Genomic DNA, 23,113 nt, shown 5'->3' on the forward strand with positions numbered 1-23,113 from the left:
CTCCGGTGACTGCATATTCCTTGGGGCCATCCTCCGTATCGTATTTTAGCACTCTATTGGTGAAATAGCTAGCTACCATCCTCCGTAAGTATCCAGGCACATTCATTGTCTCAAGAGCCTCCATAATGCAGTCCCACTTGGTGTATGTCTGTATGTATGTATGTATGTGAGCTTTTTTTCCAATTTAGTTTTTCGACGATCATTCAAAAAATAATCATCGTAATCTCTTCAATTATCGCTTAAAATATTCCTTTGGATGTTATTTCGGTCGAGTTCGAAAATAGTGGCCATCGCATTATTTTTTTTTTAATTCTAGTCTCATTTGGGAGGCAATCTTGGGCCAACATTGGCCCGCCCTTGGTCCGACATTGGGCCGCCCCTGGCCCGACACTGACGGGTCAAGTCACAGTCAAGTCAAGGTCAAGGTCAAGTCAAGGTTGACCTTTCCTACTAATCTGAAATTGATAACAAAAAACCGAATATGCACTTTTTTGTTTTAATTCGATTAATCCATTCGGAAGCAAATTATTTACATATGTGCGATGAGCCACTCATTTGCTTAAATTTTATTTTTCATCTTTTATTTGAAAATTCAACTTTGGCTGGCTTTGTCCATTAGAAACAATTTGAAAGGCATTATTCCTTCTTCAAATTGTGATGTATTGGATGCAATTTGGTGGAATTTTCATAAAGTTATAGGAGATCTTTTCTCTTTTGCACGTTATGTCGCACCTTGAATTTCGATCTTTTCATCCATTATTGGATCTTTGCACTTGAGCAATGAGGATTTATTATACACTAAATTGAAGATTTCAAGTAGATCTTTGAAATGACGTGTGATTTTTCTCACTATATCCATTTGATCAATTGTTATGGGTGATGATGTGGCAATTCACGATTTCTTTCAGCGTTTTAATGTTGGATTGTTGTCATTCTCGCCAATATTCAGTGGCATTATAATGACGTCAAGAATTAGTCGAATTTAAAAAATTGATTGAAGAATCAATTTCATGCAGCCTGGCTAGCGCGTACGAAGCGCGCGTCTCGCCCAGTTTGTGAAAAAAATTGAAGTGATATGATTTAAATTTAGAGTCTATCGGTCAGTGGCGATGAGACGTGCGCAAGCTTCGGAGAAAAAATCACCATTATCAAGGTCATTTCCGAATTTCGGATCAATATTGATGTTTTGGCGCAATCTTTGCCATTCAAAGGTAAAAAAAATTAGATTTTTGAAATCAATTCCTCCACCTATTGTTCCGATTTAATTCTCAGAACCTCGTGAATTTCGAACTATGACTCCTGTTCGCTCCCTCTCATTGCCCCTCATAGAGTGGGTTCCTCGTTGCAACTTGTTCGCGATTCACGTCTTATTTTATTACCTGGTTCAATTTTTTTCCGATGCCCGGAGGCAATTGCGTAGATAGGTGAAACCGAAAATTTGAAATTATTTAAAATTAATTGAAATCATGTGAAATCATTTGAAATCATGAAATCAGGATCAAAATCCTATGAAATCACTTTGAAATCAGCAATCATTTTGTCACGATATTCGGTAGTGAATAACCCCTGGGGTCATGGAGGCGGGAGAGGAGAATTGTATTTTAGTTCGTTGATTACGACCGTGATTAAAATTATTAAACTGCTTATGGCCGATTTTAAGCACTTTAATAATGAGGAGAATTGTAACAGACGTCATAAATACCTCGTCATGTAACCGTCAATGACCCATGCGACGCATTTGCATCTCTGGAAATAATATTGTAGTAAATAAGACAGTTTTATTTCATTAAAGGGGTGGATTTATTTTAATGATAGGAAGAGAGAGACAAATTCATTCATGTCAGACAAAAGACCAACTCCATCGCAATCAATACATCATTCAATTGTCACTCGATTCACAAGTCAGGAGGAGGGAAAGGGGTATTCACTCGTTCCAAGCTTCTATAACTATATAATCTGTACATGTCTCTCAATCATATTACTTATATCTGTAATGAAAATAAGGGTAAAAAAATTTGAAATTTCAGATGTCAAATTTCGAATATCCAATTTCAATCCTTCACGGAACACCGGTCCATTTTTCCCCGCGGTCCATTTCGCCCTCTGGTCCATGTTGCCCTATTCTCCCCAACATGGGTTTCATGCAGGTCATTGTTGTGACATGAAACAAAAAAATCAGAGTTCCAGAAGTTTTATTTTTAGAAAAACTGGAAAACGCTCGATTTTACTCAAAATCCACTCTGGTGTACTGCATACTAATATTCATCGATTGAATGCAAAACAATCCAAATCGCTTCATTTCTACTGCAAAAATGATCGAATTAGTCAAGAAAACATGATTTTTGGCGTTTTTTCACAAGTTTTTTGCGAATTACTAGAGAATCGCTGAGACGATCGTTTTTACAAACTAGTCAGTTCTAATTTACACAAAGATGCGCCGATTGGAAAAAAAAACATTTTAATCGCATCATCCGTTCAAGAGTAATCGTCGAGCAAAATTTTGTGCACACACACACACCCACATGCACACACACTTCAATTTTCCGAGTCATTACTATAACTATCCGATAGATCGCTCCTACAGCTCTACAGCCACCCTCCTCCTCCATATAAACGTTCTCTCCGTGAATCAAGGCCTCCATCTATATGACCCACCCACATAAACCATGACCCCACTAATAAAACCCCACTTTAAAAAACCCCTCATATAGACCCCCTATACAAAAATCCCTCCTTAATAATAAAACTCCCCTTTCACCAAACGCCCTTTTTACAAAACTCCCCAAAATTGGAAACAATTTCTAGATTTTTGAAAATTGTTCTTTCTAAAATTAAGAATATTTTGGCTAAAAATTGAGCCCAATTTTGATTGATAATTTATTCGATTTTTTTTCGAGAACTTGGAAAATGTTTTCTAGATTTGAGAAAAGTGAAGGCTAGAAACCACGGTTCATAAAATCTAGAAACTTTTCTAAAGCTAATCCACTATTTCTTTCTGTGCAGAGAAAAACCTCAGATCTGAGAAATTTTACCTGAGATGCACCAGTGGGGCGCATCTTGACTGGTAACAACCGCGGTTTTTCACTGTGAAAACCTACGCTTCTAATGGTTTTCTCAGTGAAAACGCCGGCTTTTGCCGGCTGAGGCGCGCCTCACCAGTGGATCGTATGGAAAACAGTGTTTCCTTTTTTTCTCTATGGATACTAGAAATGAGACTGAACATGACTATTCACTCAAGTAGCAAGTTTGACCGCTGCATTTCAATATTCTCGAGAGCATCAACTGCGTGAAATTTGTGCTACTGCAACCTTCATAAATTCATATATCATCCGGGAAGTTCAAATCACCATTTTCAGGAGACATTGTTTAATTATCAAGTAAAATCGTCAATCCACCACTTAGTGGTTCAGCTACTTAGACAGAATCAGGCACAGGTACATACACCTTATTATACCTTATATACCCTTTCGGGATTTTACGATATGTCCCTTTCTTACCCCCCTACCCCACCTTCACCATGTTTTGGAATAGTTTTCTCTCCTTCCAACTGTTATCAAATTATGCCTCTGTTCCAGTACAATAAGTTCCCTACTATATCAACAGTTTAAAGCTAGAATAGATCTCTCTATTACTCCTTAGAATGAGACCGTATGCACCCTTTCCACTAACAAAGCCCCGCCCAAGTGTTACCATATCGCTCCCAAAAATCACCCCACTAGCAAACCTCCCTCAGTCCTATAAATAACCCGCGTGGAATGATTAACGCAAAAAATTCTATCTCAGTCTCACAACTTTCTACAAATCAACCCGAACAACCAATCCCTCAATAGAGTAAAATGGAACCTAATATAATATTTTTCCCACTCCATTGATTATCTTCCGTCGATATATTCTCCCCTCTTCTGAAAATATCATCAATTCACTCTTAAAATCTCTCCTGAAAGTCTAACATCCGTAAAGTGAAGATGATAGAACACAACTGAACAGAAAACCAGCCAAAAAAAACATTGTTTTCGTTGTTTTTCCCCTCGTTTATTTTTTCCACTGTTCCGTTTTTCCCCTCCTCGCGCACGTCGTTTAACTCCTGCGGAGAAGAGGGGTGAGGGGATATCCACAAGGAGGGATGAAAAACCCCGGAAAGGGGTCGAAAAGTGTCCGCGTCTCTCTCCCTCCAGTAGAGAAAAAGAGGGTGGCAATGTAATGGGTGGGAGAGGTTTTCGCTCCAACCGAGGGCATCGAGATATGCGTACGGACCGTTAGTCGCCGGCCAGTTGTCGGCAAAAGCTCTCCATATTCGATGTTACCATCCCTCCAGAATTGATAAAGGAGAAGCAAAGTGAAAAGAACCTGTGTTAGCAAATAACTCCCTACTGTCTTATAGTGAAAACGTTTGGAATTGTGATAATTTCCATCCTAATGGACAGGTTGCCATTATTACCCATTAGAGGTTAGAATTGAAACTGAAGATGTAAACCGTGATATGTTACAAAGTGAACAAAAAAACTAGTCGACGTTTTCAATCGGAGTGTTCCATTAATGGTTAACGGTTATCTGTCAGCGGAGGCTGGACACACTTATTCATCCACTAGAGATAAAGCAAATATGTTCTACCGAAAATGTAGGGAAAATACAAAGTGGACTGGGGAGAACGCAGTGAAATTATAAAACCGTATTTAACTGAAGGAATCATCGTGATCGAGATTCCAAGTACAATCCGTTCTGTTTCGGTTACTGTGGGTAGAGCATCTTGAAAAAATAAGAAAATGAAACAAAATTGGAAGAAAAAATAAATCAGAGAGTAAATGCAAATTGTTGAGGCTCGCAATTTGCTAAGTGACACACCAATCCTACTAATCTCTGCAGAATATTTTTATAATTATTGTTCTGCTTCCTTCCCGAATTCATTCTCCATAATATTCTCATCTGTGTCACTCATTATGCTCACGAATTCATCAACAAAGAGAGGGAAAATTTATGAATTGAATCTAGTGGAATTGAAAGGGAAATGGTATGATTGGTTTTTCATATACTGGCATATAGTTGATTGGGTGTATTTCAATAATATTTCATAGTTGATTGGATTTCAAATCTTATGAACCAAAATCAAGACAGGGAAAAGTGAAAAGGTAGACAACTTTATACATTACGCTGTGACGGTAATCGTGGATTCTGTTGCCACTAATCCCTCGGACATATCCAGGAGATAATTCTAGTAGGTCGTAAAAAGTGAGGCAAAGAGTGACGTACATCCAATTGGTGCGGGCATCTCGAAGGAGTAATTATAGTCTTTCAGAAAAATGATGGATTCTCGAGAGCAACGCAATAATACAAAAAAAAATTAAGATAGAGAGAAGAAGCCCTCAATTTCAAAGTCCAAAACAAGGAATCAATACTATTGTCATTTGATGCGGAAGAAAGACAAAAAATATGCGAGGAGAAGAGTGAATGATACAAACATTGGGAAGACACCTGGATGAATGAGCGAGAGAAAATTACAGAGATAAAGGGAATGTACGCCTTTCAGTTACTGTTAACGTGACTTTAATCAGTCGGCGAGAAGGCCTCCATCCCCTTTCCTCTCGCGAGCAAATGAACACCACGGAATAAGAATAAATGAGAAATACATACCTGGAGCAAACGACGAAGTGGTTTATGGACGTGAATTAAAAGTCATTGAACCAACGAGAAGGCAAATAATTTTTTTTCTGTCGTGATTTTCTTAATTTTCTTTTACCATTAACTTTCGGAAAAACAAAATAAGGGAATGTCCTCAATACTAAAGGAATATAAAAAGAACTTTTATTTCAGGGAACCATACAGTTTCTTTCCTCCCTCGATATCAAAATGATGATGTCTGTTGCGTGACACAATGTCAGAAAGAAGAAAGGCGGACAAGAAAGCCGTTAGTATTTTGTATCTCTTTGAGTTGGCATGGAAATGACGTCAATGAGATGAATGAGAGAGAAGAGCTGTTTGATAGTAGAGGAAAAATGAAGGGAACATTTATAACGAAGAGAATAGTAAACGTGTGATTTTTTTTCATGGTTGAATATGTTGTTTCCCCTGAATCGTGTGACCATCGATTTCTCGATAGTATCCGGCCGGTGATTGCCAGAAGGCTGGAGAAGAGGTGAATAATCGAGGGCGGGGGGGAAGAGTGGTTTGAGGAGTAGGCAGAAATCGAAAAGTAACCGGATGCGTTTGAGTTAACTCATCCAGTATCCTTCAGTTCCAGATTTGGGATAAAATTTAATAAAGGAAAACTAAAACAACAAGAACATATTACAAGTGGATCAGCTTGAGTATTATGGACAAAGTACTGATCTTTTTGGTGGGAAGTAATTCCAACGATAGGAGGAATAAGGAAATGTTAGGAAGCAGAAAGGAAATTCGAGAACGAAAACCATCTAAAGGCCAGGCGGTTCTCATCCAGGCTAATGGTACGTCTGAGTGGTGTGCCGTCACTTTGAAAAATCTTCAGAAACCAGCAGTATCCCTTTTAGCCCCTCTCTGGGTGCTTTACTGAGGACGAAGAAGGTAGAGTACTTTTTCACGAAGAGAATAAAGGCGAGTTTGAATTCTGCTTGTTCTCCTTTCATTCTATTTTTTTTTGCGTTTCTTCATTCGTTTTTTTCTCCTTCAGGTTGCCTCGTCCAGAAATAAAGTTCACTCATCGTCGTGTTCAATTTAAATCGATATAAATGCGGCTGAAAGAGTCACATGGTAACTAGCAGCCTTGGTATAATTATGAGCTGAGTGGAGCTTTATCTTGAGAAAACAATAGAGCTCTAATCGGGGAGAGAGGAGAAATTCAACAAATGTCATCCAAGATTTTCCTAGAATTTTTGGAATTGAAAAAATGGAGAGCTAAGAACTTGAGAATTTAATGCAATACTCAAAAGGAATGAGAAGATAGAAGAAACGAGAAGATAATAGTCTAGGCGTTCGTTATCGCAACTGATAATTAGGAACTTCAGCGAGTTGAGACACGGATCATCCAAGAAACGGAAAAGGAAAAGGAGGCGCTCTAAGAAAGGCTTGAATACATTGGAGAGCAGCTAATGGCGCGGAGAATAAACAAGGAGAAAAGTGAAAAATGAGGGGTTTGAAAATTTGCACCGAGAAATCATAAATTTACGGAACTGAAAGTACGGAGAATACGAATGTAACATGAAAAAATTGAATAAAATCTCAGGGGAAATCTCACTATTGTAACTGACGCGATTCGATTTTCAGGTTTTTTTGTTGGAACACGTATAAAGAGGATAGGAGGGATTGGGGACTTTGATTATCCAACAATAAACGCATCGACCTCAGTTGACACATCGCAAATGTGATCCTAGCGGAGTGCGGGGTCAAGGCGCTAAGCCTGGAAGACTCGTCAGGCTTAGAGGGTGATAAAGGATCAATGATGAGAATTTTCTGTGTTACTAACACACGGAGAATATTATACGGCGTTAGGACTCATATACGTATTCATTTGTTATCAATGATGGTTTACAATGGTTCTTGATTCAGTGAAATAATATCAAACACTGTGAACCGTGTAGACATTCTCCTGAGTCCAGTCTCTACGAAGAGAAAAAAATCTATTATCAAATAATTAAACATGGTTGAACGTTGGACACTTATTTTACCCCTGCTGAATGTGTTCGTGTATCTTCAGAGTGGCAGGGTAACATCAAAAACAACGCCAGAGAGAGAGGCCATTCTCATACCTGGGGATATAGTTCTCGGTGGACTTTTTCCCGTTCATGATAAGGGAGAATTTACGTGTGGATCCAAAGTTTATAACAGAGGAGTGCAGAGACTTGAGGCCATGCTTTTTGCTGTTGATCAGATTAATCAGGAAAATAAAATATTGCCCGGTATTTCACTCGGTGTTCATATACTTGATACGTGCAGCAGGGACACGTATGCACTCAATCAGAGCCTACACTTTGTGAGAGCCTCGTTATCGAATCTAGACATTAGTATACTCGAGTGCACTGATGGCTCAACACCTAAGGTCAGGAACACAGCCAGTGCTGGACCAATTTTTGGAGTCATCGGAGGATCCTACAGTTCAGTGTCACTCCAGGTAAATGGATGCAATTAAAATTTCTGAAGGACACAAAAGAGATGGAAGAGGTTTAATGAGAGGAAAATGGCTCAATTATTTTTAACTGGCTTGAATTTGAGTGAATTTGAGTAATTTCCGGAGAAAATTGTACATGTTTTTTATGCTCCTATACTTCACAGCCGATTTTCCCTACTGTTCACCATTTTTTCATTCTTCAGATATCAATCTAGCTCACATTCGTATTAGTGCTTTCCACAAATTAATGCAATCAGTAGATTTCGAGATTTTTAGCCTTTAGGTAATAACCAAATTGAATTACTTAATGTTCGGATGATGATTGAGTTTTCGGGCCTAGAACGTCATTAAACATGAAGCGATTTTGAAAATGAAGTAAAGTGTTGGAGCATGTGATTCGGCAAAAAAATTATGAGTTGCTTTTTGCTATGTAATAGTATTTTTCGTCACTAGACTGACGAAAACTTTTCTGCGGATATGAGTTCGCAGTCCGAGCCGAATCCAAGGATGGAATCATATGAGCTAGAAAAGTATTTTTTCTGTACTGCTTCTCACGATTTCTCGTCTGGGAATTGGTATTGCATACTTCCCAAACTCGAAAACTTGAAAATCACTACAAAAAAATCTTCTCCTGGGCTGCTGCGATGGGGTTTTTTTACTCGTGTGGTTGGCCAGTCCTCGCCATCGGCTCCGATGCCAACGCCACACGAGTAAAAAACCCCATCGCAGCAGCCCGGAAAAATATTATTTTCGGCCAAGTGACGAATGATGGTTTTTATCATGACGCCCGTAGGCACGAATTCACGGACGCGTAGCTCCATGTCCATGAATGCCTGCCTATGACCATTATGCTAAAAAATTTTATTCGTTACACCCCCAGAAAAACCCTTTCTACCTCATATGATTGAAAACTCATATTGACCAGAAAAGTTTTGCTTCGGCCTAATGAAGGCATTGACTCTATTTTAATTCACTCACATTCTCTCTATGACTGAATTTTAATCGGATTGTTATTCCGACCGTTCTAAGCATCCTCCTCCGCTAACGCAATTAAAAATATTTGGGCCACCATTTCATCTCTTCAACTGATGCCACAATTTCTAGAATTTTTTAGTTTTACGAATGTTTTTAATTAAATTGAATTAATGACTACTTTTATTTTCAAAACATATCCAGCTTTCATCAAAGATGATGCAGTAGTTTCCTTCCAGTTCCTCAAATTAGTTGAAGATGTATGGAATTATGTTTTCTATCATTGTAACCGATGCTTAATTTTTCAAAACATTTTTCTATCCCAATTTTCAATTTCATCATATCACCTTAGGGGAATAAAAGTATGAGTTGTCAATGTAGCTCCTGTGAAAAATAGAGCAAAATAGCAACGAATATAATTCACCTCGTTTTAATTAAATTCTCCGTTTGACTTGATGCATTATCGCCTGACCAGGCACGAACGTTTTCACTGATTGCCCTCTAAGAGGTCAGTGGTACACAGTAAAAAATCCGGTGTTGTTTTGACACCAAATCGGTGTCCCAGAAAGTCCATACCGTTTCCAGTGTGGACTCGCGGTGTTAAAAATTTGGTATGGAGCGTAATTTCGGTGTTAACGCTAACACCGAGGAGGTGCAACGGGTGACACTGCATGGAGTGAATTATAACACCGTCTCGGTGGGAAGTTAACACCGGATAAGTTACACCGGCCGTTTACTGATCAACACCACGGAAGGTGTTATTGAAGGAGGCGATTCAGTAAGATTCTTTTTTCATTTCAAAAGCGAAATTACTCTATACAGATGTGACCAGTAAACACTATTGGATTTTATGGGAATAAATTATCTAAAGGAAAATATGGGATCATTGACAGTAGGGTTAGAAGGGTTTGAAAAATTGAATAAGGTCAAAGGTATCTGAAATATCTTGTCACTCTATAGCCAAAGGGGCGTAAGCGCCATTACTTTAAGATTTTTTTTGGAAATTCAGGCGGCCGTATGTCTCTTTTTGATCGTGAAATGGCATTAGCTAAATTCTTCAAATATTGTTTGCCAATCAATTATAATAGAGACAAATGGGCGCATGTCCAAATAATTAGAACGGAAGGGGCGTATCTCCAAGACATACGCCCCTTTGCGTTTCATCTTCTAGTTAATATTCCGGTCAGCACGATCAATGACAAACGGGCGTAAGTCCAAATAATCACAATCGAAGGAGCGTAACTCCAGAACATACTCTCTTTCACTTTTAATCTCTAAGTTGATATTCTCGTCCATATGATCATGAAAAATTACAAAGGGATGTACCCCCAAAGTAGAGGTTTCTCCATTTATTTTCTGTTCATTGCAATTGATTCCACAATTACACGGAGGATAATGAGTAATTCCTTATTTCTTCCAGAATTTTCTAAATTTTGATAAATTAAGACTTGAGGCGTAAAATGTGTTGTATTTCTTTTATGGATTTAAACAAAAATGTCCTGTGTGAAAAGAATTGAAATTTCATGAACGTGCAGTTTTGTAGTCATTTCCAAGGGGATGACATGAATTTCGATGAAGGGAGGAAAGGATTTCACAGATGGTTGAAAGTCAAATTCGACAAGTATTATTTCAGCAATGATTCTCGGGAGAATATAACTTTGGAATAATCCATCGATTGTCTCTTTCCGTAATGACAAATCGGAGGCATACATGGGAGATATGCTCCTTTGGTAGTCATTTTATACAGTTCATGGTTTTTTCCAAAGTGTATGACTGATAATGGCAAATAAGTATGTAAGTGAGAATTTACGCACCTTAGAAATCTTTTCGTCAATGGATTTTCGCTTGGAAATTGAATATGGGCCATTCCGCCAAATATCGTACGAGAATGCGGCCTCAAAATTGACGACTATTTTTTTTTACTTTCTTCTGAATACTTGTGTATAGAAAAGAAAATTTCTTGGCTAGCAGAGATTCCGCGGCTTAAGTAGAGGCGCCCCGCGTCATTAAAAAATTGAGCTCAAATTTCTTCGCTCTTCTTTAACAGGTTCAAAAATGCTTTAAAAAAATTCAAAAGATGAATTTTAATCGGAAATTTTCTGAATTTTTAAAAAACGGCGGTCATTTTGTTCCCCGACTCCAACTTCATGGTGAAAATCGAAAAATAAAACTTCGTCGTTAATTTGAGCCCGATCTCCACTTTTTTTCCCGAAATCGGATATTTTTTTCAAATTAACGTGTGAAGTTTTATTCTTCGATTTTCACCATGGAGTTGAAGTGAAGGAACAAAATGGCCGCAATTTTTTGAAAATTTAGATAATTTTCGATCAAAATCTATGTTTTTAATTTTTTTTAAATCATTTTTCAATACGTTAAAAACGAGCGAGGAAATTCGAGTAAAATTTTGCAATCATGCGGAGTGCCCCCAATGAAGCCGCGGAATCTCTGCCAGCCAATAAATTTTCTTTTCTATAAATAAGTATTCAGAAGAATAATAAAAAAATCGTCGAAGATTTTGAGACCGGATGCTCCTACGATATTTAGCGGAATGGTCCATATTTATTCATTCATTGATTTATTTATTCGTTCAATCACTACACATTGTAGTACATGGTATTAATTTGGTAGCAGGGTTCTTCTAGTCCTAAACAAAATGCAATTTAGTAATTTAATAATATGTGAGGTACGGATTGGAAATTGAATAAAAAGTCGAGGAAACATTGAAATGGGATTTACACTCTTTCGGCTTTCAAAAGGGAGGTTTTTGGCTTTTACGCTCCTTTGACTCTACAGCGATGATGTATCTCAATGATGTCAAATAGAAAAATATGGCCTCCAGGATCAGTCGAAAAGGACGAGCGGAACTATAGAAGAGGTGAAGGTTCTTAAATATATCCAAGTATCTTTTACAGCTTTTCAATTATCAAATTTGCCAATTAAAATGCGTGAGTTTACCTTCGTGAGAAACTTAGAGTTGAACGGGCTCAAATGGAAGCTCCCATGTTCAACTACAGAAATGAGAAGGCATTTTACTGAAAAAAAAATAGTCAAAGTACTTGGATATGATTCTCAAGTGTTGAACGGGATAGGAAAACCTAATAATCTCTGGAATGGAACTGAAGAGATTAATCGAATTGAAGTGATCGAAAGTCAAACGGCCTTAAAGCTCCAAAGGAGTAAATAAATATGGATTTGTAATAAATATAAATATCCGAAGCGATAGGTTTATATTTTTTAGGCATCGAGCGGCTGAACATGAAGTAGCTGAAGAAATGAACCTCCAAACAAACATAAAAACAATTAACCTTCCATCGATTTTTTTTTATTATTCACAATTATTCAACGTTAAAGTACAAAATGCCTAAGAACTAGAAACTTCTCATCGGTATCAAAACCTTCGTGAGCTTGATACGGTTGCTTGTGAACCCAGGAGCTCAGATTTACGATAGAAAAATTGTCTGACGACGATGAATGTATGTGATAAGCTTGGAGTAAATAATTAAACTCAGTTTCACATGTATTAACGATTGCATAGGGTATTTCGTCATCAATAAAAATGGACTGAATGAGGCTGAAGGTGATATCTTTATCTGTGTTGCCAATACACTGAGCGAAATAGAAGCCGGTTTTATAATGAAAAGAATAAGTCACGTTATTGACCACCAAAACCGAGCTTGCAAAATCGTGAGCGGGAGGAGGCAAAGAGTATTGGGACATCAGTTCGTTGAAAGGGATGAATTGTCCAGCCCCCGCAATCAAGGCGATTTCTAAATTCTTTTGATTTATTATCCAATTAACCAAAGTATATTTTTCGTGTTGATTTGCCAATGTAGTAGTAAGACTTTTGAATTTCTTATATTCGTTAGCAAGATCTTTGAAGTACTTGTGCTTGGCTTCGAACCTCATGCACCACAAATAAATAACTGGCCCCATCAATCTAATTAGCATAGGATAATGCACCATAAGGTGATGTTTAGGTAACAAATGAGTATTGTACTCCAACATAAATAATTTATGGTGCTCTTCGATCAGGTCCTCTAAGTAATCTACCGTAGTCTTCGGAATTTCCGGTGAAAAAATTATGCTCATTATCTCTCTCAGTAAAATAATTATGTACCACTTATTTTTTATATTTTGGTATTGTCGGTGATCAGGAGTAATCAAGTCTCGAAGAATAAGTGGTAAGTAACGTATTAGGCACCATGTCTGCATGGCGTTTAGGCCTATGTTGTTTCCATCTTTCTCCAATGAGATAATACTGGGCTTATTCGCCACATCCATCGAAACGTAATCAAAAGAGTTAATTCTGTCATTAAGGGATCAGTCTGGTGTAGACACTTAAAAAAAAGGACAATTAAATAAATTTATTTAGGCTTTTATTTATAGAAATAGTAATAATTTATTAAATAAGTCCAGTAAATATGATCTTAAAAAACACAAAAAAAAAATTTTCAACTAATATTTAACTCTTTATATTTATGAAAATGGCCGCCAATTGTAACGTCTCGCGGAATTGACATGTCACTGGCGGCGTTGATATCTCGATGATGGATCATCTGAAATGAAAAAACCAAAAATATTTAGATTCAGTATGAGTGTAGCTCTCTTGCAAAGCAGAATTATAATTATTTATTAATAATTAACAAAATGGCGGACATGTAAAAAAAAACCTGAAAAACGCGTTTTTTTTGCGTTCGCGTGAAAAAAAAAATAGTAAAAATTAAAATTTTAATATAATTCTGCTTTACTGGAGAGCTATTTATGTGGAGAATATGTGGTTAAAATTTCAAGAGAATCGGTTCAGTGGTTACGGAGAAATCACCGCCGCCGACCGGAAAAATGTAGTTTTGAGAAAAACGCGTTTAAAGATTTTTTTAGTGAAAAATCATGAAAAAATCTTACCTTCACTTAATCTGCAATGCCTGCACCGTACAAAATGCCTTCAGCCTGCTCAAAATTTTCATTTTCTTCCAGTCTAGCCTTCTTTTGCTCAGTTCTGGCCTCTTTGGAAGACTGGGAGCTGCGTCGATTAGCCAATTTCACGCGCTTTTTATCGCGGTCTTCGGCAAAATTGACGGAAGTCGGTCCAAGTTTTACGCCCATAACGTCCATTATTTTTAAAATCGGAGTGAATCCTTCGTTGAAAATGCAGGCTGCCACTTTGCATGCAATTTCGACGATTTTTTTACCATTGAATATATGTTTAGGTGCCATACTCCAAACACATTTGTTGAAACTTTCGTTATTGTTTTGTGTATGACCGCCCAAACATCTTTCCAGGAGCTCTGCTTTGGTCAAGTCTTCATAAATTGGCTTTAAAACCTCTTGGACATCTTCTGAAAGAGCAGGAGGATGTTTGTAGCTCTGAAGTGTTTTATTTTTCTTGGCCTTGAGATACTTGCACCAGTCAACCGAACAGTAAGAATGCTGTGGTTTGGAATCAGTAGAAATTTTATGGTAATATCCAGCCCAAATTTCTTTTTGCATATCTTCTATCGAATTTTTATTCCTTTGAACAGCTAACCCGTAATTATTTGATAATTCTTTCATCAATTTTATAGTTAGCTGCTGAGTTTTGACTACTGTAACTTTTTTGATGTTAGCTTTCTTTTTTTTGACAACTTTTGTCACTTTTTTTTTTTCGACTTGCTTTAATGTTTTTTTTTTTAAACAAGAGCTTTTCTTGCTTCATTAGCACGCTTAAAAATTCTTTTCGCGACGTGTAAAACGCACTCTAATTTTTTTACAATAAATTCCTCACCGTACGGAAATACATCAAGCAGCATTTTGAAGGTTTTTGAATCTCCGTCACCGATGTAAAATCCATATTTCACTGCAAATTTTTCTAATGATCGGAGAAACATCTCGACAATGCCGTCAACTTCCATTTTTCCAGCACTACCGTCGTGATTTGCACTGCAGTCGTTTTGATGTTCTGTATACCAGGCCAGATAGTCCACTTCATTTTCTTTTCCTTTCCACCACTCGCATGCTTTGCAGTAGCTTGATCGTACAGCAACGTCAACAATTTTTCCAGTGTGCTTGAAAATTAGCGAAACAATGCCAATGAGAGAAGAAAAGCCTCTTTTTGACCAAGAACCATCTCCGGAAACAGTCAAAATATCTTCTGGATCTCCTCTTTTTTTATTTTCAGCTTTTTCTTCAGCGACGGCTTTGTGTGACACTGAATCAAAAACAGCATCGACAGCAATGTTTATGCTATCAACGATTCCGTAATAAGCAGAAATACTCAAGCCTTTACCTAGATCCATGAGACTACAAAACATTTCAATACCATGGACACCTATTCCGAGTAAACGCATCACAAACACTAGTCGACGATTCACTTCATAACCAGTTCCAATCATCGGACACGAGTCAATATATTTTTCACCACAAGCACAATTCAAACACAGTTTAAAACCTAACCCACGTTGTCCATATTTAGTGAACGAAACTTCTCCGTCGCAGTCTTTACATTTTATGTAATTTGAGATCATCAAAAACACCGAAAAAAAATTGATAATACTGTAACCGGATGTTTGGTGAACATGTACATCGAAAGTCGCATCTTTCGATTTTTTTAATTTTTCAGCCGACTTACTTGTTTCACGACTTCCGCGTTCATCACTGTGCTGGTTTCCTTGAAACTTGCGTTTTTTACCTGGTCTACCAGGACGGGATTTTCCGTATTTTGTAGATTTTTGGTCCATAATGAAAAATAGTGTGCGTACTGATGTTGCTTGTTCAACCTCGGAGAGAAAACTGATGCCGCTTCTCAAAAATCTAACGAAAACCGAACTGAGCAGCTGTTTGAATGAATGGAAACAGAAAGCGGATTAGACAAGAGACGGGTCGGCCGAGCGCGCACAGGTAGTAAGAGGGCTGCAGGTCAGTTGCGTCCCGCGGTCAAGAAAATGTCCGAGTTAGTCATAGTTAGACATCTCCAAATATTCTAAAAATTTTACACAATACTTTTGAATGTGTATCCTTTCCGAAAATGAAAAAAAAAATCGATTTTTGAAAAATTTTAAACCAGAATGATCCCTTAAGTTCAGCAATAGTAATCATTTTCAAATTTTTACACATGTGTGTTAAGAATAACGTGCATTCTCCCTGAACAACTCCTTCCAGGAAATCATGCATAAGGTCAACCGTTCTACTGTCAAATGTATTGAAAAAATTTAACTCGTTCAAAATACAATCAATTTTGAGACCTTCCTCTCCAGCACGATCGAGACGTGTCCTAAGTAATTGCAAATTTTCACGGATCATTTTTCGTGTTGTTTCTTTATCGGCTATGCAAATCCTGCAGAACTGATAAGCACCGAATGACTGAGCCAACCCTAACATAATATTGCCTCCCAAATTATCGAAACTCAAACCTACTAGAGATCCTTTGAAAACACGATTGTTTACGATTATCCCATCCGTTTCCAACTTCTTGATGTCGGGAATTACAGACCTCAACACGTCGTTCAAACCGTGACCTTTTTCCAAGAAATAATTATTGAACAATCCTAATAAAAATATATTCTCCAAATTAGAATTGATATGAGCTGGAAAATTACGTATGATAAAATATAACGCTCCAATTTTATGCTTTTTCGTTTTACTTCCTAAAGCATTGGCCGTTTGAGTTTCATCGAAATACAATTGTATTTGGAGAGCTGTGGGGTCTTTTGAGAATAGAGGATGTGATTTTAGGTATTCACCATTATTAATATCAGTAAAAATATTGTCGTTTGGAATCTTTTTTGAATTCGTGATAAAATCGAATGCAGATGCATTACTGAGAATTGATTTCAACGTCTCCAGGATGGGGACGTACGTGATTTTACTCGGTTCAGCCACAGGTTTCTGTGACTGAGTTACTTTATCAAATTTGTAAACAATATGTGTTCCAATGATTTTGGGTATAGGCTTCACGTAGAGAGGGAGGTTCGTAATTAATTTATTACGTTTATACTGTATCAATCTCTTCAAGTCCTCTCCTTTCTTTCTGCAAACGATTTAAGATGGGACATGAGTTTGTACAGCCATCGATACGTAATTTATCTACATCTTCACACAAGGAAGAGAATAGATCTGCATTGGCTTTGAATACCGTTTGAAGGACGCGTTTAGGTGTGCTAGTCGCCTCTAATTTGAGCATGTACATAATGTGAGGAGGGAGTTGTTCAAGCGAAGACTCACATCGATTTTCATTTTTCAATTGAAGCGGACAATTATCGATATTCAAATTTTCTATAAAATTTCTATCATTTTGTAGTGAACCATCTTCCATGGGATCATGATAATCTAAATTTGAACTATGTGCACCCAAATCAGAACTCTGATCTAGATCCGTATTGCTCCGTGATCTCTTTTTGTACTCATTATAAACCCAACTGCTTATTGCTTCTGCATTTGTGACATCCGGGGGGAATGTGTTTCTTTAGATGCTTCCGTAATCCACTGTATGTACGGAATTGTGTAGAACAATTAGGGGCGCAACACTGTAAAAATGAAGATGGGCCCTCATTTATCGAATGATCTTTACGAAGGTATTGAGTTACTTGACTAACAGATGATAAGTCACAATTACACTCATAACATTGGAAAATTGCAGCCATTTTATCCATTAATTCTTTTGATATACGGTTCGCAATTTTTAACAAACAATAAAATTAATCAATATAATGAAATATGGATCATGAACAACTTCAATATTATAAACATAGGGAACAACAAGTCTTATATAATACAGAATATACTCCAAATCTCTAGTAAACAAACGCTACGCTGCGAAAAACAGGAATAAATTTGGTCATGTTTGAGTATCATTGAATAATACTCAGTTCAGTCATTTTCTTGATAAAACAATCACGGGAGGAGCTTTCTTCATTAAACATTCAGAGGAATTCTCCCCTTGTTAGAAGTGGAAATGAGGCAAGAAACAATTCACGATTTATTAGGTGACCTATTTTCTTGGCCCTGAAGGTCACAAAGATCAGGCTGAATGGTTAATCTCGTCCGGATCTCACGCATTCGAGGAGTGAATTGCGGAGATTCCTTCAGCAGTGAGTAGTAATATGACTGGATGAACTTGAAAAATGTTTCCAAATTCCTCTCGAATTCAGTATTCAAAATGAAATGAACTTTGAAGAGTTGATCGAACGCCTCTAGGGAGGAAGAACCTTCCACAGGCAGGAGCTTCTGATCCACAGGTATAAAGTACGTAGAAATGGCTCCTTTGTTAGGTCCAACTGCGAGGAGGTGAGGCTGAGGAGTTACTATTTCTCTTTGGTCGAGCGCAACATTGTGCTGAGGGATTAATATAAATTTAAGGTTGATTAACTGAATTTTTGCATGAATTGATGCATCATGGGGGAAAGAGTTGAGATTTCGCATAATATTCAACTGAAAATTCAATATAATTTTCAAACCGAATATTCCACGGAATTTTCAAATGAAAATCCACTCCACATTCAACATTCCCTGGCTGAAGACCCTCGGGCGATGGCCGCGTTGGCAAGTTAACCCTTGCAACGAAAAACAGGTGAAATTTGGAATTTTTTTAGTTTAGGTTTTGCAGATATTTTAGCACGAATTTTCAGTTGGACAATGTCAAACTTGATTCAAAGGATCAAACAAGTGGAAAATTGCTTTTTCTGTACTGCTTCTCACGATTTCTCGTCTGGGAATTGGTATTGCATACTTCCCAAACTCGAAAACTTGAAAATCACTACAGAAAAATCTTGTCCCGGGCTGCTGCGATGGGATTTGTTTGCTCGTGTGCTTGGCCAGTCCTCGCCTTCGGCTCAGACGCCAATGCCACATGAGTAAAAAAAACCCATCGCAACAGCCTGGGAAAATACTATTGTGTTGCATATCGCATAGTTATTTTTGCTAATAAATTAGCTATATGCTTGGGAATGGTCATTTTGCACCTTCTCATTTTTCATCATATATAATTCATGGTTTATTTTATTTTTTTATATTGAATAATTTCTAAAAGTCGATAATTAATCAAATGAAAGAATTATTCCATTTTCCATTATCTTCAGATTTCGATTGAAATGTTATCAGAACAATTTTCTTTGTATATAATTGAATGAATTTGAAATATCACATGTGAGAAAACCTATCAAAAAGCTCACTTCCAGGAAAATTCATGAAAAATTCTAAATTTTCAAAAATCTTTCTAAAAATCAGATCAACCGTACACTCTAAAAAAAAGTTACTACTCACTAGTACTGAATTCTACTTGGGAGAAGTTTTCTTGTGAAAAGTTGGGAAACTACTTGTCCCAAGTACTTTTCATGTCCTAGGGTGAAGTACAATATTTGCTAAGCAAGTAGGAAAAGTACTAGGAGGAAGTACTTTTATTACTTCCTGTCAGTATTTTTCTTACTTCTCACAAGTACCTTTGATGCTTGGAGCAAGTAATTTTTCTACTTCTCACGAGTACTTTTATGACTTGATTACAGTACTTTTGGTTGGTTATTTTGTTGAGGAATTTCATATAATTAATTATCATTCTCATTATCATTATCATTCTCAGATGACAATTAACAAATTTCATCAAGGGGAGGTTACGATGAGTTTCAAAATCGCGAGATATTGCAGTAAGATTTATTACACATTGATGATCGATTATTTATATATGTTGAAAGACGAAGAATAAGTGGGGAAAAAAACGATTATTTCTTGTTGATTTGCCCCCAAGACCTTGAAAATGAAGAAAAATAGCACAGTGTACTCAATTTTTGACCTACGGACGTATTTTTTCTTCAAAATTTTTAAACAGATGTGTAGAATAACAATTACGAGATAATTTTTTTGAATTCGACTTCTAAATAGGCAATTTTATTCTTTGTCGCATAACGAAATTGCAATTTTTATACAAGATAGCTCAAAAGATTAATACTTCAATTTTTTTTTCAATATAAAATATAACAATTATTTTGAGGATCATTTTACTGGCTATTTCGCATGAATATTACATTTTTTGTTATTAAAAAAAGGACTATTTGGAAATTAAATTTGGAAAAATTAATTGGTAATTGTTATTCTACACATCTTTTGAAAAATTTTGAAAAAAAAACTCTAGCTCGAGAATTTATTACATTGGATTACATTTCAATTTTCAAGCGTTTGAGGGGCAAATGAACAAGAAACAATAATTTTATTTGCATTAATTCTTCGTTTTTCAGCAATCTCTAGTGTATGATAAATTTTACTGTAATATTCCGCGAAAATCCATTAGTACTGGATTTGAGTGCTATTACTACTTGTCTCGAGTATTTTTTCTACTTTTGAGAAGTACAGCTCGGTACTCAGTACACGTACTTTTAGTACTGATGATGAGTACAGTTGGTACTTGTCACCAGTACCAATTGTACTTGGAGCATAAAACTTGTATTCAGTCGATTTTCGACTTGAACCAAGTAAAAAAATTACCTTTTCTCCAGAAACCCCTCAGTACTGAATACAAGTAGTTTTCCTACTTATCAGAAGTAATCTTTTTTTAGAGTGTATTGGAACAAAAATTGTAAGCTATGATTGAATTCATTTGGAGCATGATATTCAAAGATATTCCCGGAAATCTGATTTTCAAAAAATACAATATTTTTTCCAACTTCCAAATAAATCAGAAAAACGATTATTGCTATCACCTTCATCTTCGACCTCGGTCAAAAGGACATCCAAACAAATTTTTTGAGTCATCATTCAATGAATGCAAAACTTTTTTTTTAGTTATCGTGTTACAACTGATTTTTGAAAAATTTCAAAATTAAATTTTTTTTTTTTTATTATTCAAATTTTAAAAATGAATCATTGAATTAGATTTTCATCAATGGCGATGGATAGGGCTCCACAATACCTACATTTGAGAAAAAAAAATCAATTCCATCGATTCGTTAGCGAGAAATTAAAGAAAAAGAAAAAATTTGTTACATACACACACACACATAGGTACGGACACGGTCTAAAAATTGCATTTTCGCAATGTGGAGAAAATTGGTTATGACAAAAAAGAAAATACCTCAAAAATCATGGCATCCGCAATTCTCAATAGCTTTTCATCATTTTTCGAAATGTTTGTCTCATCCAAAATTTATCGGAAGGAGAAATGTTAAGAAAATCCCCGACGTCGAATTGTTTGAGCTTTAGGTTCGGGGTTAAACCGCGCATGTATTATGAAAACGAAATTGGACTGAATCTTTATTAAAATTTGAATTCTCATTACCCGAATTAACTCGACCGCAATTTTCGGGTTTCCATTAATGGCTTAATCGAGTTGTGAAGCGGAAATTTGTCATTCCAATAAAGTCATTAATTAATGGAAATCTTCGCGAAGTGCCTAGAGAATTTCTGGTAACATTTTTGGACAGTGTGAAATTGTGTACTTACAGGATGAAAGAGGATAAGCTTTTTAATTGCTGAGTTCATCGGGTCCCGATCTGCTTTCTTTCTTCCTTTGGCTGTGGGTGGTAGAAGTTTAAGCAGAGTAATAAAGGTCCTCGTGGTTTTATCCCAATCAGGACTCTCAGGACTTGCAGGTGTTTCTGATCTCTGGGGAACTTGATGATGATCCGAATAAGCTCTGAAGATAGCGTCAGCATCGAAATTTTTTATTTCAATGCCAGGATGCATAAAATTGAACTCAACATTGATAAGATTATCAATGTTAAGGAACCTGGGACAAATAATCAATAAATTTTTTCTGTCTTGATTACGATCCTCGAGAGTTATTGCCATAGCCTGTTCGATTTCTCTACGTTGAGTCTGAGCACACGCATGTTGAAGAAATTCCTTTTTTTCTTCAATTTCAGCCTTTGAATGTGTTTGATGCTTCATTGGATCCACAACATCTTCTGTAATTTTTTTTGTTTCTTTCTTCAATTTTGCATCGGCTCTGTTGACAGTTCTCAATCGCCAAGCTAGAAAGCCCGTACGAATTGCAGGATCGAAGAAGCATTCATATCCCTTTTCGCCTTCAGTATCTTTGAGTCCGGGGAATGTCTCGACAATCTTCTTAGCATAATTGGTTCTGTCAGTGATAGAGGGTTTTTCACCACACTCTTCCTGCATCAGTCCTGTCACAATGTTGACTAATCTGCGTCGCAGTAATACAGATAATGTTTATTTTCTACTGTACTCTTCTAGGATTACTGTACCTCCAGGGGCTGAATACACGTGATTCCATAAATTCTGCAGATGAAAATCGGAAACGTAGAGCTTTTGAAGGTGAAAACTATGGTGTTTTATTTCATTTGACGAGAGAGTGATTTTATTTGAAATCATCAGTTCGAGAAATAATTCCTGATGAATGAAACCCAGAGTCAACCTAGGCGTGAGAGGCCTCGGGAGTAAGAAAAAACTACCGAAATGCGGGGACAACATTACTCCCTAACTTCTCCGTCAAAAAGGGATTAATAAATAGGGGAGACCGGGGCATAATGGTACTCCGGGGCGAAATGGGACCCCTGTATAATTTGAGGATGCACGCAAACGATTCATTTCTTTGGAAATTTTGATGAAATATGGGGAAATAAATAGGGAAAACCGGGGCGAAGTGGAACGGCGAGGTAACGTTCAACTTCAACGGTGGAGCAAAGTGAAACGCAGAGCGAAGTGGAACGGTAGCGAAAAACGAATTGAGAGCGAAGTTCGGACAACTTTTTCTTACTTTTATAGTCGAAAAAAGATGAAGGGTCGAACTTTCCTGGAATCAAACAGTAGTGTATCCCCTTGAGCCAGGGTGAAACTTCGAACTGAGGTCTAATTTGGTAGTCCTAATTTGGTAGACTCTGTATAGATCAAGGAATATCTAAAAGGAATGAAAATTTTGGGCCCACCCCATTTTGCTCCATACGTCGAGGTAGAACACAGTATTCCAGGTACGTAGCTTCGAATTTAGCGATACCGCGAAAGAGTGTCTGCTTCTTAGGCACGCTCTCAACTCCTCAGGAAAGTTTCCATAAATTTAAAACATATGCAGTATACTTGAAACATGAGTATTTTTGGGTGAAGAGTCCAAATTTCGAATCTTTTTCCCAAAAAAAAAATATTCGC

At 36.9% G+C, this 23,113-nt stretch overlaps 1 protein-coding gene across 6 annotated transcripts in view; it reads left to right on the forward strand.

Moving 5' to 3' along the window:
• Positions 1 to 23,113, forward strand: part of LOC107042149 (metabotropic glutamate receptor) — a 243,903-nt gene continuing 220,790 nt past the window's right edge. Inside the window, exons 1-5 of one of the 6 annotated variants that reach the window (XM_029126401.1) lie at positions 1 to 84; positions 5,809 to 6,130; positions 6,230 to 6,537; positions 6,644 to 7,148; positions 7,237 to 8,080. In XM_029126401.1, coding sequence (XP_028982234.1) covers positions 7,610 to 8,080 — 471 coding nt within the window. In that variant the 5' untranslated portion in view covers positions 1 to 84; positions 5,809 to 6,130; positions 6,230 to 6,537; positions 6,644 to 7,148; positions 7,237 to 7,609. Of the gene's footprint in view, positions 85 to 4,269; positions 4,738 to 5,702; positions 6,131 to 6,229; positions 6,538 to 6,643; positions 7,166 to 7,236; positions 8,081 to 9,253; positions 9,469 to 23,113 lie in introns of those variants that run through there. The other 5 variants (XM_029126402.1, XR_003783115.1, XM_029126403.1 and 2 more) reach the window with 5 other exon arrangements.

This window comes from Diachasma alloeum, unplaced genomic scaffold (genome assembly GCF_001412515.2).
Source record: "Diachasma alloeum isolate Michigan unplaced genomic scaffold, Dall2.0 Dall_scaffold_00424, whole genome shotgun sequence".
NCBI classification, from domain to species: domain Eukaryota; kingdom Metazoa; phylum Arthropoda; class Insecta; order Hymenoptera; family Braconidae; genus Diachasma; species Diachasma alloeum.